The sequence below is a fragment of the Mesoplodon densirostris genome, chromosome 17, assembly GCF_025265405.1.
Source record: "Mesoplodon densirostris isolate mMesDen1 chromosome 17, mMesDen1 primary haplotype, whole genome shotgun sequence".
Classification (NCBI taxonomy): Eukaryota; Metazoa; Chordata; class Mammalia; order Artiodactyla; family Ziphiidae; genus Mesoplodon; species Mesoplodon densirostris.
Window position 1 is genome coordinate 67,562,880 of NC_082677.1, and position 17,789 is coordinate 67,580,668.

The following is a 17,789-nucleotide window of genomic DNA, read 5'->3' on the forward strand; positions in this document are numbered from 1 at the left end:
TAATGAATTAGAAGTGAACTTGATTATTAGTATTACCTTTTCATTTTTATTTGCCAAACCACGTTTATACCAGAATAAGTAAAATAAGAAATCATGTTTAAGACATTAGCAACTAAAAAATAATATTTTGTTGTTTTCTGACCGCTGTTAAAATGGAAGCTCTTTGAAGGCCAAGTCGCTTGTTTTATGTTGTATAAAGTTCTGCATGGTATGTGACATTCTGATCCTGCCATATCAGTCTGCATGATCAGAAAGTCCTTTCTCCTAATTTTACTTGACCCATTGGCTCTTATACTTTTCTGGAGATTGTTTTGATGCCTTTGGTTTCCTCATGTATGCCAAGGGGATGTGTCTAGTTACGATTTACCTTCTATAGTTATGGTATGTTGCTTAGAACTACATATATTGATTGATGAAACACTGTAGCTAGAAGCATACTGGAAGAATTACCCTGAAAACTATTGACTTGAAAATAAACTTGAAAAGTTCATTCACGTATCTGTAGTCTATTTCACTTTCTTTTTTGTCTTTTGGTAGCACGTTCCACGTTATTCAAGACAGCATTTAGTGGTGTCTCGTAGTCTCTGTTCAGCGGGATATGATTCTAATGAAAAAGTAAGTATTTAACAAATACTTTTAACAGCTACGTTATAATGGTTTTCCTTTGTTGTCTCCACGGTATGTTCACTGGGCAGATGAAATTTTATTGATGCTGTGTAATTATTTATTGCTCTACATCATAGGTTTTATAAGTGCTCAATCTTTGTTCCTTTTTTCACTGTGGGCCACAACCTGAGTCTTTAAATTTTGTATTTTTACCTATACCACAAATCGAATAAATTTACAATGTGTTTCCCTTGTTTTCAGCAGGATCACTAATACAACATTCTTTCTTAGACTAGGCAGTTGAGAGATTTTGATTAAACTATTGGGTTTTTTTTTCATTTACTTAATATTTGTAGGATTCATTTGGAGTGAAGGCAATTATGGGTATTGTAAATTTTGGGACAGGGAAATTCCAGTTAAAATCTTTTTTTTTTTTAGAATTATTATTTTTTTAATTTTATTTATTTATTTATTTTTGGCTGTGCTGGGTTTTCGTTGCTGTGCGCGCGCGGGCTTTCTCTAGTTGCAGCGAGTGGGGGCCACTCTTCGTCGCGGTGCACGTGCTTCTCATTGTGGTGGCTTCTCTTGTTGCAGAGCATGGACTCTAGGCCCACGGGCTTCAGTAGTTGCAGCACGTAGGCTTCAGTAGTTGCGGCATGTGGGCTCAATAGTTGTGGCGCATGGGCTTAGTTGCTCTGCAGCATGTGGGATCTTCCCGGACCAGGGATTGAACCCTTGTCCCCTGCACTGCCAGGTGGATTCTTAACCACTGCGCCACCAGGGAAGTCCCTTAAAATCTTGATGTATGATAATGTTTGAGGCTTGTAAGAGGAGAGATAAAGGAACTAGAAGTGGTGATTGGAGGTAAAACATGATGTGGTGACAATAAAGGTATCAAAGAAGGGAGAAGAAGCGTTTTGGTTAAGAAGAGACGGTTCAAGTTGAATGTCATTAAAGCAGAACTAATGTGAATGATTATCTGCGAATGAAATAGTCTTCTAACTTGTCTGTTGACGTATGCAAAACTACTCAAAAGAATCTGGAGGCTCGGGGGGAAAAAGGGTGTATATCACTGCAGTTCAAAAGAAATACATTGTGGACACAATTGTAGGGCATATGTAATTTTATATTTTCTAATAGCCACATTAAAAAGCAACAGGTGAAATTAACTTTAATGTATTTTATTTCATTATTTTTTATGTTTTGGCTGTGCCACAAGGCATGAGGGATCTTAGTTCCCCGACCAGGGATTGAACCTGTGCCCCGTGCATTGGAAGCACAGAGTCTTAACCACTGGATCCCAGGGAAGTCCTGGCATTGATAATACAGTGTTTAAAACTTACACCATTATACTCTTATTATGTCACATCATGGTGTGTTTTGACACAAATACCCAGGTGTGAACTCTGGCTTTACCGCTAGTTAACTTTGCCGGTGACTTAGGCAAGTGATCATGCTTCATCAAGCCTCAATTTTCTCATTTTAAAATTGGGATTTTATCAAAACTGACCTCAAAGGACTCTTACGAGGATTAAATAGGTAGTACGCAGAAGGGGTTTGCCACAGTACCCGGCATATAGAAAGCGTGTGCCCCAGATGTCAGCTGCTTAACATTATCCTTGACTGTTCTGTTCATTCAGTTTTGTACATTTGGAAACTGAAGCTCAAAACCCACAATAGTAAGTGTAAGCTGGGTGTAAACGCAAGACTGTCTTTGTCCTGAGCTGGTGGGTTTACCCACTGTGCTGTCCTCCTTCTCGGAAGTGCTTGGTGAGTGACTCGGGATCTAGAGTTCTGCCGTCATCCCTCCAAATACTCAGTGGAACAGGCCAGCTCAGCCCTTCTCTTGGTCCCTGAATGGAGAGAAGTGTCCTTGGTGGTTTTAGATGCCAGCTATGATCTAAACATAGGGAAGGGAAAAAAGGAAGGAGGGGTAGAGAGAGAACGGGTTAAAAGAAAATAACTTCAAAAATTGTCATGAAACTTCCAGTGTGTTTTTTACCCCATGACAGTAATAGCAAAGGTATAAAACAGTCGCTACACACCCCAGTGTTCATAGAAGCATTACTTACAGTTGTCAACCCATGGAAACAACCTACGTGTCTATCACCAGATGAATGGATAAAGAAGATGTGGTATATGTACACAATGGAATACTACTCAGCCATAAAAAGGAATGAAAATTGACCATTTGCACCAACATGGATGGACTTGGAGGGCATTTTGCTGAGTGAAATGTCAGACAGAGAAAGACAAATACTATATGATATCACTTATATGTGGAATCTAAAAGATACAACAAACTAGTGAATCTAACGTAGAAGAAGCAGACTCACAGATACAGAGAACAAAGTAGTGGTACCTGTGTTGGGGGCAACATAGGGGTGCAGAAGTGGGAGGTACAGACCATTGGGTACCTCAGTACCCAGTAGTTTACCTCAGTACCCAACAGGCTCAAGGATGTATTGTACAACACAGGGAATATAGCCAATATTTTGTAACAACTGTAAATGGAAAGTAACCTTTAAAAATTGTGTAGGGCTTCCCTGGTGGCGCAGTGGTTGAGAGTCCGCCTGCCGATGCAGGGGACATGGGTTCGTGCCCCGGTCCGGGAAGATCCCACATGCCGCGGAGCGGCTGGGCCCATGAGCCATGGCCGCGGAGCCTGCGCGTCCGGAGCCTGTGCTCCGCAACAGGAGAGGCCACGACGGTGAGAGGCCCGCGTACAGCAAAAAAAAAAAAAAAAAAAATTGTGTAAAAATAAAAAATTAGAAAAACAAATAAACAGTTTCTGCAAAAGTTCTTTATCTCTCGTGGTACCTGAAAGCCCCCCGGCTTCAAGGATTCAGGTTCCTGGCTTAAAGTTGTTGTTTTTGTTTTTCCCCTTAGAGTATCTTCGGAGTGTCTTGTATACGGCTCTCCAGATACAGGATAAAGTCCCAGGTCTTTAAATGACATGAACGAGATGAAATGAAATGAAAGACGGTCCTTCCTTAATCTGGCCTTTTTACCCCAGCTTTATTTGCCACAGTGCCCCCATGCTTGTTTTGTGCTTGAGCTGTCTTAAAAATTACTTGTAGTTTTTCAGTGCTACCGTCTGCTTTCAATGTCACTGCCTTAACGCATGCTGTTCACTCTCTCCCTTTGCTGCACTTAACACAGCCGTGTTGTAGCGCTTAACACATTTTGTTGTGGTTGTGCCATATTGTACACTGAAGTTATCGAATGCACTTGATGTTTACCTGTAATTGTTGATGTAGAGGGAGAGATTGGTTTAGGGAATTCCCTGGCGGTCCAGTGGTTAAAACTCTGTGCTCCTATTGCCAGCGGCCCAGGTTCAGTCCCTGGTCTGGGAACTAAGATCCCACAAGCCACATGGTGCGGCTCTCCCCCCAAAAAAGTTGGTTTAAATTTATTTGTATGGGGACTTCTCTGGCGGTCCAGTGGTTAAGACTCCACGCTTCCACTGCAGGAGGCGCGGGTTTGATCCCTGGTTCTGGGAACTAAGATCCTGCATGAAGCATGGTGCGGCCAAAAAAAAAAAAACAAAGGCTAATTAAAAAAATTATTTGTATATATATTCTTTTATATGCATAGCCTACCCAGAAGAATATTCAGGAAACTAGTAGTAGTTGCCTTTGGGGCAAGGGCCTAGGTGTCCCTACAGTGTGTCCCCTTGTGTACCTTCTAAATTCGGAACCATATTCATCTGTTACTTAGTTAAAAGAAAATCTTAGGTATGGAAGATTAATTGATATTAGCTTTATTGAGCTTGTGTACTAATTGGTAATCCATTAATAGTCCTGTATTAGTCAGGGTTCTTCAGAGAAACAGAACCAATAGGAGACATAGGGAGATTTTTTTTACTGGCTCACGTAATTATGGAGGCTGAGAAGTCCCACCACAATCTGCTGTGGCAAGCTGGAGACCCAGGAAAGCTGGTACTGAAATTCTAGTCCAGGTTCAAGGTCTGGGAACCAGGGGAGCTGATGGTGTAAGTTCCAGTCCAAGGCTAGGAGGAGACCAGGGTTCCAGCTCAATCCGGCAGGCAGAACTAATCCTCCCTTCCTCCACTTTTTAGTCTGTCAGGCCCTCAGTGGACTGGATGATGCCCACCCACATTGGGGAGGGCTGTCTGCTTTACTGAGTCCACTGATTCAATGTTAGTCTCATCTAGAAACACGCCCAAAGACACCGCAGAAAAAACGTTTAATCTGAACACCCTGTGGACCAATCAAGTGCACATAAAACTAGCCATCACAAGCCCTGAACAGAGATGAATAGAAATGTGTGAGGTGCAGTGATCATTTTGGTACAGATTTATCCCTGTTGGAATCACACTCCTGGGTTTGTCATCTGGTTTGTGGCCCAAAGGAGCGAATAACAATACTCTAGCTAACGCCTACTGAGTATATATTATGTGCTAGGCACTACTCTAAACACTTTAAGGGTGTTTATCATATTCCCGCAACCTCTCGTGGCAGGTGCTGTTCTTACTCTCATTTTACATACCAGGAAATGAGGGTTCAGGAGGACGACTTGTCCACAGAAGAACACATGGTAGTGTTGGGATTCCAACCTGGACAGTGTGGCTCCAGACTGGCTCTTAACCATTATTCGGCTTCTTGGATAGGAATTAGGGTGGAATTTGTACTCCCTGTAATATTATGATGTCAATAATTTGTTATATTTGCTGTAACAGTTGCTTAATATGTAACTTCCATTGTTTGTGCTGCTTTTATCAGGTGTAGTCTGTTTAATACTTAATAAAAATTCACATCTTAAAATGCAGTTCAGGGGCTTCCCTGGTGGCGCAGTGGTTGAGAGTCCGCCTGCCAATGCAGGGGACACGGGTTCGTGCCCCGGTCCGGGAAGATCCCACATGCCACGGAGCGGCTGGGCCCGTGAGCCGTGGCTGCTGAGCCTGCGCGTCCGGAGCCTGTGCTCCGCAACGGGAGAGGCCACGGCAGTGAGAGGCCTGCGTGATGCAAAAAAAAAAGAGTAAAATGCAGTTCAAGGAAGTATGAACATTTTTTTTCTTAGAATATGCTTATTGTTTAACAGGAATTTACCATGAGCAGATGAGAATAGAAAGGCAGATGATTTTATAGCCTCACGCCTGAGGTGAGATTAGGATATTTTAAGGGCCCATCTGCTCAGGGCTCTGAATGACTCAGGATTCTATCAAATTAGGAATTTACCAGTTTTAAGGTAGAGGCTTGTCTCAGTTTGGTGGAATAAGCCATGTGTAATATAAAGGTTAAATCAAGACTTTAAAGACCTATTCCAGTTCTGAGATTCTGTGATTACCTGTTGGGTTAAAATATAGCTTTAAGTTATATGAGTACTTTTAAGATCATATATAACTTTAACTTTTCTTTTAGAAATATAACTAAAACTTAAAAAAATAGTTCCGTTTAATGTGTAACAATTCACTAACCTAGCAATCGTTGTGTACTAAAATGTGTTGCATCCAAATTACTTATAATTGTTTGTGTGCATTTCTTTAAAAGGATTAACCTGTACAGTTTTAGAGTAGGGAGAGAACCTTGTTAAATAGTTTCCCATTAGAATGCTATCAATTTATATATGGGGAAGTCAAGAGATTTCAATTTACAGAGATTGATTTGCTTAGAGTCAAATAGATCATTAATGGCAAAGCTGGGCTTAGAATTTAGGTCTCTAGCCCCACACAGAATGGAACTTCTTTTTCTATTATATGGCCTCAGCTATTTAAACATTTGGTGGTTATTCAGACTTAACATTGTACTCAAATAGCATAACCTGCTTTGTCTGGGAATCTTTGGAAATAAGCATAAATAGTATCTGTTCTCATTTATCAAAAGTATCATTTAATGCTGTGGCCCAATCCCAAAGAGATAGCATATAAATTATATCAGACTTCGCTTTGATAAACATGACACTTAGAATTTCCCTGAATTTAGAAAATAATCAAGTAAATTCTCAAGCAGTTTCTTCTAAAGTTTCTAGTATTCTGAAATATCATTTGAAGATTATCTTTTGGCAAGAGAATTTAGTCCCCTTATGAATTATCTAACCTAGTCAATTGATGCTTTAAGAGGATAATTATAACGCCAGATCCTACCAGATGAGTTTAGTAGCAGCCTGGTTGTAAATGAACGTATGTATGGTATTTAATACTACTGTAGGAAGTAATGTTTATTAGGATCATGCCCAATGGTAATTGTGGAAAAGCTTGGTGTTCTCTGGTCCCAAAGCGAGAGTAACAATTTCTTATGTGTTTTTTCTCTTTTTAGACTTTTGATAAAATTCTTGTTGCGAACAGAGGAGAAATTGCATGTAGGGTGAGTGGAATTTTAATCATATTTTCCATTTTACTCTGAATTTTATTATTATTTAATCCCTTTAAATATGAATTACTATTAACAGATAACATTAATGTACTTTAATATAGGTTATTAAAACTTGCAAGAAGATGGGCATTAAGACGGTTGCCATCCACAGTGATGTTGATGCTAGTTCTGTAAGTATATTTGCTTTGTTTGAATCAGGACCTTATTTTGGATCAAATAGAAAAAAAGTGAAAGATGTAGGGGGTTTTTTTGTTGGCCTGAAAAGGTACACAATTAAAAAAAAAACCTGTTTAATTACTCACTCTTGTATTAAGCAAAATGGGAGCATCATAAGGTCTTCAATATGTGTCTTAACTCTTATTTTCGAGCTTTAAAAGCCTAGAATAGAATAAAAATTTGGTAAACTGATTCTGGTCACCAAGTACATTTAAGCAAAGCATGAGAAAGTTAGATTCAAAGATTAATGAAATGTTTTTTTTAAATTTATTTTATTTATTTTTGGCTGAGTTGTGTCTTTGTTACTGAGCGCAGGCTTTCTCTAGTTGCAGCGAGCGAGGGCTACTCTTTGTTGTGGTGTGCGGGCTTCTCATTGCGGTGGCTTCTCTTGTTGCGGAGCATGGGCTCTAAGCGTGCAGGCTTCATTAGTTGTGGCTCGTGGGCTCTAGAGCACAGGCTCAGTAGTTGTGGCGCACGGGCTTACTTGCTCCGCGGCCTGTGGGATCTTCCCCGACCAGGGCTCGAATCCGGTCCCCTGCATTGGCAGGTGGATTCTTAACCACTGCGCCACCAGGGAAGCCCTAATGAAATATTTATACAGTGCTGCCTTATGGGAGCACATTTCCGCACAGGGTAACTCCACTGTCACTTGGGATGCTGTAATTGTTTAACCTTCCTAAATGCTTTACCGTGTGCAGCTGAAAGTTTGATAAATCAAAGATAGGCTAATGCTAATTGGGCATGAACAAAAGAAGGTATAGAGTAAAGCAGGGGCTGATATATAATTTTATTGGGGATTTTTATCAAAACAGGCATTTTTAGCAGTAATAAACTATGAATGAGTAGAAAAAAATCCCGTGGGAAAAGTGTATGAATTATTGGAACTGTATGAAATGAAATGTAAGTAGTTGTCCTTAGATATAAGTTACTGTTTTTCATTCTTTCACACAACTTCTGATAACAGGACCTATTGGTAATGTCAGCTTTTATTGTATAGTAATTTAATGCAAAGAATTTTCAGTCTTTGTGATTTTAAAATTTTATCTAGAAGTATGTTGTTCCTGTTGTCTTATTGTGACTCTCTTCCTTTTTTAAAAAGCAAAATGGAAATGATTGCAAGCTACTCTAATTTCCCCAGAATAAAGGTTAAGTATTTATATTATCTAGTTTATTTGGCTGGTACATTTAAAATATTTATCCTTTACTTTAAAAGTAATTAAGCAGTTAAAAAAACTTGTTTTGCGTATATACTGTTTGATTTTTTTTGAATATTAGTTTCTGGCTTCTCTACTAATAATCTGTTTTAACTGTGATAGTTTCAGTAGTTTATATTCCTCACAAAATATTCATGAAATAATGAGAAAACTGTTGCTTTAATGTCATTCTTGATTGGTAAACTAAGGCATTTACCAATAGTAAAGCTACTTCAGAAAAAAGTTTGTGTTACTGTCAAGCTAGTAGTAGATTTAAAATTCACTCTTCTCATCTTGTGTTTATTTTTCAGTGTATTAGCTCAGGCTGTGTTTTCATTCATGGGTAAATTGAGAGAAAAATGTTTGAATTGTGGACAGTCACTGTTTTTATTTCAAGCCTAACAACAACCTTTCACTTGTAATTTTTTTTTCATATCACAGTATATAGTTAATTCTCTATGCTGTGTTCTCATAGAGGTGACTGTTGGCATATAGCCAAAATTATTTATATGTCAGCTTTTTCCTATTTGTTTATATTTCAATGTGGTATTACAGAATAATCTTCTGTAAGCTGTTGCTCCAAAGAGCATGACTGACTTTTCTCACTGATAAATTTCTAGCTTTGTGGACAGTCACTTTCCAGACTTTGGCAAAACTGGTTTCAAAAGAGTTGGTTTGAGTTTTAAGTCTTTGTCATTTATCCTTCCTGAAGCAGACGTGGTAGTTTTTATATTTTAAAGACTTTTAGCCACTTTTTTTTTTTTTTAAAACCAGAGATTATGATATATAGTTTAAAATAAGATTTGCCAGGCCCCATGATGGGAAGCAAGCAATGCATGCTTGGTCAAAACTTCCTCTTCATATGACCTCCTGTAAATCGGTTTCTAGAAAGATACTATAAGTAAAAGCAGGATAGTAATGATGGTTAGAATGTTCAAAGTTTGATTTAAGCCTTAGAAATAGGGCCAGATTTGCTATTTGGTTTCTGCTTCAGCCTCAAGAAAGACAAAAAGGTGAATTCCTCTAACAGCATATTTGCTTCTTTAACATGTGATCACAAAGGTTACCATCATATCTAATGAACTGTATAATATCGGTATTATGAACAAGGCATGCTATTCAGATGTATTATAAATGTTTCAATATTGATTTTCAAGAGGTGAGCATTTTCAGTGTTACTTGGAGTAAAAAAATCTTACATGCTTCATGTGTTAATTTCATAAATTGAAATGTAAATACTATTATAGTAGGAAAATACTGCAACAGTTGATTGTGAAAACTATTTTATGTTAAAAACCAATTTTTTTTTTTTTTTTTAAATTTATTTATTAATTTGTTTTTATTTTTGGCTGTATTGGGTCTTTGTTGCTGCTCATGGGCTTTCTCTAGTTGAGGCAAGCAGGGGCTACTCTTCGTTGCGGTACGCGGGCTTCTCATTGTCTTGGCTTCTCTTGTTGCAGAGCACAGGCTCTAGAGTGCAGGCTGAGTTGCTCCGTGGCATGTGGGATCCTCCCAGGCCAGGGCTTGAACCCGTGTCCCCTGCATCGGCAGGCGGACTCCCAACCACTGCGCCACCAGGGAAGCCCTAAAAACCAATTTTTAAGCAGTTAATCAGGGGAAGAAGACTAACAGTTATTACAACTATTAAGTGGTAAGTCACACAAAGAAGGAAAGCCAAGTAACTTGTAAACAATGAATGTTGAATGGGAAAAAGTTGGCTTTTAAAGACGATTATGCAGTTTTCTTCCATTGGTCCCTTCCATTAAAATGGTCCATTCCCCCCCCTTTTATTTTATTTTATTTTATTTTATTTTATTTTTAAATTTATTTACTTATTTATTTATTTAGGGCTGTGTTGGGTCTTCGTTTCTGCGTGAGGGCTTTCTCTAGTTGTGGCAAGCGGGGGCCACTCTTCATCACCGTGCGCGGGCCTCTCACCATCGCGGCCTCTCCCGTTGCGGAGCACAGGCTCCAGACGCGCAGGCTCAGTAGTTGTGGCTCACGGGCCTACCTGCTCCGCGGCATGCGGGATCCTCCCAGACCAGGGCTCGAACCCGTGTCCCCTGCATTGGCAGGCAGATTCTCAACCACTGCGCCACCAGGGAAGCCCCATTCCCCCCCCTTTTAAAATTAATTTTGCGGGGGGTGAATCGTCAAATCCACGTGCAGGTTTTGTCCCACAACAACCTCTCATCTAACATTTTTGCATTCACCAATGAATATTGCCTGACACTGTGATTATTTTGGTTGCATTTGTCATCTTTGCTGTCTTTTGAGGAATCTGTTGGGTCTACTGCTCCTTTTTGAATCTGCCTGTTTTTTTTTTTTTTTTTTTTTTTTTGTGGTACGCGGTCCTCTCACTGTTGTGGCCTCTCCCGTTGCGGAGCACAGGCTCCGGACGCGCAGGCTCAGCGGCCATGGCTCACGGGCCCAGCCACTCCGCGGCATGTGGGATCTTCCTGGACCAGGGCACGAACCCACGCCCCCTGCATCGGCAGGCGGACTCTCAACCACTGTGCCACCAGGGAAGCCCTGTGTTTTTTTTTTAAAGCACATTTTATTTTTATTTTTGGCTGCGCCATGTGGCTTGCGGGATCTTAGTTCCCTGACCAGGGATTGAGCCCGTGCCCTTGGCAGTGAAAGTGCGGAGTACTAACCCCTAGACTGCCAGGAAATTCCCTGCCTGATTTTTTTTTTTTTTTTTTTGCGGTACGCGGGCCTCTCACTGTTGTGGCCTCTCCCGTTACGGGGCAAAGGCTCCGGATGCACAGGCCCAACGGCCGTGGCTCACGGGCCCAGCCGCTCCATGGCACGTGGGATCTTTCCGGACCGGGGCACGAACCCGTGTCCCCTGCATTGGCAGGCGGACTGTCAACCACTGTGCCCTGCCTGATTTTTGTTTTGTCTTTTTTCTTAACGTATTTGAGTCGTTTCGTGTCTTATTTATAGCATACTTATTTTAAAGGTTCTTTCATTTTGTTATTTTACTTCAAGATCTTATGTATCTATTTCTATTTCTGACTCTTCCTTACGATGGATTGTTTCCTCACATGTGTAGATTTTGTCTTGTGACCTCATATTTGGTATCTTTATTGTTGAACTCCACATGGTTTGGGTTGTCCGGGGTATCACTGACTAATTTTTATATTAATTTCTTGGCACGAAGGTTGCTGAATTATGAGGATGGGGCAAAACCAGATGAAACCACACACCCACCCACACACCCACCCACACCCACACCCACACACACCCTCCCTCCCTCTGTTAAATAGGCCCATGGTTTCTAGTTTCCTGAGGAGACTTTCTCCTTTACTTTGAAGCACAGCTGATAGTAAGTATGTCTTCTCCCTACTTAGTAGATTATAAACCTCACCCCCCTTCACTGAGGATGTAGTCCTTGTTGTGCCATGTGGGATCTAGCTCCCCAACCAGGGGTCGAACCCGGGCCCCCTGCACTGGAGCGTGGAGTCTTAGCCACTGGAGCACCAGGGAAGTCCTGAGGATGTAACCTTTGAACAACATGGCCTTATGTAGGAGTTTTCCTTCAGATCTTCAGCTCACAATTGGTTCCTTTCTCTGAGAGTTAAAACTCAGTTCTCTAGGTTATTCAGATCCCCACTTATACTCTCCAAGATTAGTGGTATCAGCTCTAGTGGATACTGTCTGGCTTTTAGCTTCTTCTTGATCCCTAGGGATTGCTTGTGGTTCTTGTAAGCCAAACTTCATTTAAAGAAGTTTGTTATATTTAATCTGGGATTTTTAGGTGCTTCTAGGGAGGATTTGCAGTTATCAGTCTAGTTTGCTTATTGTTGGATTGTCTTAAAATAGTATGATATCCTGTTCTCTGTTGAGGAAGTTCTCTTGCTTTCTTTGAGAAGACTGACCCAGAGCAGTCTCAAAGTCAGGCTTTACCCAGGAAAACAGTTCATACGTATTGATGAGATTAGTGCAGCTGCATCCAGGGGATGAGGCCAGAGTCAACAAGCAATGTAAAGTACTCCAGTGGGAAATGGTCAGGGCCAGAGAGAGCAAAATAGGGGTTAAGCCTCTTATCAAGTCATGAATTGTCTTTTATGTGTCATTCTCCAGGCCCTTATTATTCTTTGAAAAGATTTGTAGACAATGGTTTATGAGGGGAAAATGGTCCTAGTGGAAAACTGTATCCTGCTGGGATTGTGATAGGCATTGTGTTTTATCTGTATATCAGTTTGAGAAATATCTTTATCTCAACATTTTTAAGTCCTCCTATACGTGAGCATGGATATTCCGTTTGATGTTGTTCCACTTATCTACGTTGCTTTAATTTCTGTCAACAATGTTTTGTAGTTTTCACAGTATAAGTTTTGCACTTACTTTGCTATATTTATTCCTAAGTATTTTAATATTATTTCTGAGGCTATTAGAATTGCAATTTCATCCTCATTTTTTTTTTTTTTTGGCCACACCATGCGGCTTGCAGGATCTTCATTCCCTAACCAGGGATTGAACCCGTGCCCCCTACGGTGGAAGAGTGACGTCCTAACCACTGGACCACCAGGGAATTCCCTAGAATTGCAATTTTTTAATTTCAATTTTTATTGTTAATTGCAGGTGTATAGGAATACAATTGATTTTTTTTTTTTTTTTTTTTTTTTTTGCGGTATGCGGGCCTCTCACTGTTGTGGCCTCCCCCGTCGCAGAGCACAGGCTCCGGACGCGCAGGCTCCGGACGCGCAGGCTCAGCGGCCATGGCTCACGGGCCCAGCCGCTCCGCGGCATATGGGATCCTCCCAGACCGGGGCACGAACCCGTATCCCCTGCATCGGCAGGCAGACTCTCAACCACTTGCGCCACCAGGGAGGCCCTACAATTGATTTTTTATAGTGATTTTGTGTCCTGCAACCTTGCTGAACTTGTTTATTAGTTCTAATAGTTTTAAAAAATATAATAGATTCCTTAGGATTCTCTCTAGAAGATCATGTCATGTGTAAAGAGAGATAGGTTTACTTCTTTCTTTTCTAACTGGATGCTTTTTATTTCATAGTCTTGCCTGATTTCCCTTGCTTTAATTTCCAGAATGATACTGAAAAGGAGTGGTGAGAGCAGACATCCTGTTTTGTTCCTCGTCTTAGGGGGAAAACATTCAGTATTCCACAACTAAGTTTGATTTAGGCTCTGGGATTTTCATAAATTCCCATTATTAGGTTGAGGAAGTGCCCTGTTGTTCCTAGTTTGTTGAGAGTTTTTGTCATGATTGGGTGTTGGATTTTTTCAAATGGTTTTGCTGTGTCTACTGAGATGATAATGTGGTTTTTATCCTTTATTCCATTGATATGGTATATTACATTAATTAACTTTTGGATGTTAAACTAGCCTTGCATTCCTGGGATAAATCACACTTGGTCATGATGTATAGTCCTTTGTGTATATTGCTGGATTCAGTTTGCTGGTGTTTTGTAGAGAATTATTCATCCGTGTTTATAAGAGATATTGGTCTATAGATTTCTTTTCGTTTGATGTTTTTGTTTTTGGTGTCAGAGTGATACTGGCCTCATAGTATAAGATGGGAAGTGTTCTCTCATCTTCTGTTGTTTTGGAAGAGTTTGTGAAGAATTGGTATTAATTATTCCTTAAATGTTTGGTGGAATTCACCAGTGAAGCCATCTGGGTCTGAGCTTTTCTCTGTGGGTAGTTGTTTGATTACTAATTCAGTCTCTTGTAGATTTATTGAGATTTTCTGTTTCTTCCTGAGTTAGTTAGTGTCTATAGTTTGTCTTTCTAGGAATTTGTCAGTTTCATCTTAAGTTATCATTTATTGCTATGCGATTGTTTATAGTATTTCTTTATCATTTTTATTTCTATAAGGCTGGCAGTAATGTCTCTTTCATTCCTGGTTTTAGTTATTTGAGTTTTTTCATTTTTTCTTTGTCATTTTAGCTAACGGTTTTCAGTTTCATTGACCTTTTCAAAGAACCGACTTTTGGTATCATTGATTTCTCTCTTTTTAAATTCTCTACTTCATTTCTATTTACACTAGTTTTTGTTTCCTTCATTCTGCTCACTCTGGGTTTAGTTTGCTCTTTTAAAAAATAGTTTCTTAAAGTAGAAAACTAGGTTGTTTTGGGGTCTTTTTAATATAGGTGTTTAACCGTTCATTTTTCTCTATTGTTTTAGCTGCATCCCCTGTTTTGACATACTGTATCTTCATTTTCATTTCTGAAAGTAATTTCTGGTTGCCCTTTTGATTTCTTCTTTGACCCACTTGTTATTTAGGAGTTTGTTGTTTAATTCCACATATTTACGAGTTTCCCAAGTTTCTTTCTATTACTGATTTCTAATTTCCTTCTTTTTTGGTCAGAGAATGTGTTTTCTACTGTTTCTATCCTTTAAAAGTTTTTGATGTTTGTTTTATGGACTAGCATATGATCTGTCCTGGAGAATGTTCCATGTGAACTTAAGAATGTGTGTTCTGCTGCTGCTGGGTGGAGTGTTCTATAGATGTCTTTTAGGACTGGTTGGCTCATAGGGATATTTAAGTCATCTGTTTCATGGCTGATCTTCTGGTTGTTCTGTTCATTATTGAAAGTGGGGTTTAACCTGGTTTTAAAAGCCTTTAGGGCTTCCCTGGTGGCACAGTGGTTGAGAGTCCGCCTGCCGATGCAGGGGACGCGGGTTTGTGCCCTGGTCCGGGAAGATCCCACATGCCGTGGAGCGGCTGGGCCCGTGAGCCATGGCTGCTGAGCCTGCGCGTCTGGAGCCTGTGCTCCGCAACGGGAGAGGCCACAGCACTGAGACGCCCGTGTACGGCCAAAAAAAAAAAGAAAAAAAGCCTTTAAAAAATGTTAGGTAGTTATTTTGTTTTGCTCAGTTTACAAAACTGGTGACAAATAATTATGTATAGGCCTGCAACTCTGTGCATGAAAGCACCTGAATAAGGTAGGAAATAATTGACTAAAGGACTCTGAGTGTCCAGGCCTAGAGATTCTTGCAAGGATTCTTTGAAATTTTCAGGAAGCAAGAAATTTTTTTTTTTAAGAAATTTTGACACTATTTAAATTGCTCTAGACTTAGAGAAAGAAAAATAGATTTCCATTTCTTTTTATGAAACCAGCATAGTATAGTAACTCAGAAATCAAAATCTGGGCAAAGATAGTAAGCAAAAAATAAAATTACAATGACTGTAATTATATATTGATAGAAGAAATCCTAAGTAATAGGAAATAGAATAAAATTTATTTAATATGCTGCAGTCATGCAGAGTGTATTCATGACATTTCAGTATGGTTCAATATTAGACACTATTAATTTAATTAAATATACTAATAGGTTAGTGGAGGAAAACTTTATGATCATCTTGATGGAAGCCTAGATGTCATGTAAAAGAAATTCACTGTCTTCTCCTTGTAAAATCCTTAGTAAAACAGGATTAAATAAATACTGCCCTCCCAGAATGAAAACGTCATACCTCATAGGAAGCATTCTCATGGAAGTCAGGATGAAGACCCATACATTTACTGTCACCACTAGTATTTAATAGCATCCTAGAAGTGCTCGGCAATGCAGTTAGGCAAGAGTTATAAAGTGGTGGACAGGAAAGGCAGAAATGATAAGATTGTATCGAGTTTCTAGTTATACCGGCAACTGAACAACTCTTTAGAAACAGTAAGAAAAGTCTCTGTGGTAGTTAAAAAATAAATACAAAGAAATCTGTAGCTTTCTTAAATATCAACAAGATAGAAAATACAACTTAAGAAAATTTAACCTCATGGAAGTGGTGGCAAAGATAAAACACTTTATGATATGAATTTAAAATGCATTCATATAACTTATATGAGAACTTATTTTTATATAAGGAAACAATATTGTCAATGCTAGTTATTTCTAGATCTACGTTTTTGTATTAAATCCTAATAAATGTAATAATGTAACAGTGGTGGGGGGGATTGACAAAGGAGTAAATATGCAAGAATGGCCTAGACAATTTTGAGGAAAATTGAAGAGGGAACTGTACTAGCAGATATTAAAGAAATATTGGGTACTTTCCTGGCGACCCAGTGGTTAAGACTCCACGCTTTCACTGCACGGAGCATAGGTTTGATCCCTGGTCAGGGAACTAAGATTGTGCATGCCACACAGTGTGGCCAAAAAAAAAAAAATTGTAATACCTTATAAAGTGAAAATTATTGGGACCATTACATAAAATTTTGGAGCAAGAAGAGACATTTATGAAATAAATTGATTAGATTTTAGGTAGAGGGCTGATGTGGGAGATTTTATTTGTTTAAGAGGACCTTATTAATATTATATTGACTTAGAAGGCAGGACAGGTGGATTGTAGGGTTTTATGCCACTAATGTACTGTGATTTTAGGTAGTCCCAGAGAAGTTAAGAAATAATAAGGAATGAGAAATGTTTGATGGTTTTGGTGACTGGGACTTTTTAAATGGGTAGGTAGGTCTTACTTCATTAGTTTGGTGAATAGTGGGAACAAATAATTATGAGAATTTAGAGATTGTTGTGTTGGTACTTCTCAAAATGGTTGTTAGATAACTTTCTTTACTTTTATGATAACTTACTTTATGTATGTATGTGTGTTTTCAAGTAAAAAGACTAGTAAGCCTTTCCATAAGAAGTAGCAAAATATTGTTATATTTGTTTTAAACCTCTGAAGTTAGGGTTTTGATTTTTTTTTTAAATGAGATTAAATGATTCTGTACTTCAACCTTTGACTATATTTCCTAGCTGGACTCCTAAACTGAACTTACCAATATTTTGTTGCTTTGTCTGTGTATAGTAACATTGGATTGAAATGAGAAATACTTGGTATTTACTGCATTAACACCAAAACCTAAAATCAGGGAAGTAGTCATTGTGACTCACATCTTGGCCAGGCAGCCTGCTGTTTGAAGTATGATTCCTGGTGAGTATTGTAGTCTTACCCTTAGGATTCAGTAATGAGGTTGAGTGGGGTTTCCTGTGAGCACTCTGGGATGATTGACAGTAAGGTGGGGGGAATCATCACTTAGCGTGCCTACCCTTGATATGATTTCCCTGCTGTCTGGGGAGGTACTGAGGACAAATAGGACTTCATGATGTCTATGTAATTAGTGTATGTTGGTTCCAGCTGAACAAACTGGAGGGTAATGATCAGGTAAATGGAGATGGAATACATTAATGTAGGCGAAGGTATAAAAGACCTTAGGGAAAACCTTATAAAAATTTTATGGGGTTGTTAAAATATCTTTATTTTATATCTTTTCATATATATATATATCTTTTAATAAACTTATCTGTTTATATTTTTGTTAGAATATCTTCACTTTTATCCTAGGTGTACATAGAGTTGAAAGCAATTTAAGTGTCAAAACCATTTACCTTTTCTCATTTACATGATTTACTTTTCAGGATATTTTTCAACCTTATTTTTTTAATTTGAAAAGGAGGGCCTCCCTGGTGGCGC

The 17,789-nt window shown here is 39.1% G+C and overlaps 1 protein-coding gene across 3 annotated transcripts in view; it reads left to right on the forward strand.

The window, feature by feature from the left end:
- PCCA (propionyl-CoA carboxylase subunit alpha) overlaps positions 1-17,789 on the forward strand; it is a 349,043-nt gene that overhangs the window by 12,539 nt on the left and 318,715 nt on the right. Inside the window, exons 2-4 of one of the 3 annotated variants that reach the window (XM_060080286.1) lie at positions 538-615; positions 6,885-6,932; positions 7,043-7,111. The exons of 1 other annotated variant lie outside the window; for it this stretch is intronic. In XM_060080286.1, the coding sequence (XP_059936269.1) occupies positions 538-615; positions 6,885-6,932; positions 7,043-7,111 (195 nt within the window). Of the gene's footprint in view, positions 1-537; positions 616-6,884; positions 6,933-7,042; positions 7,112-9,842; positions 10,002-17,789 lie in introns of those variants that run through there. One more of the 3 variants, XM_060080288.1, reaches the window with a different exon arrangement.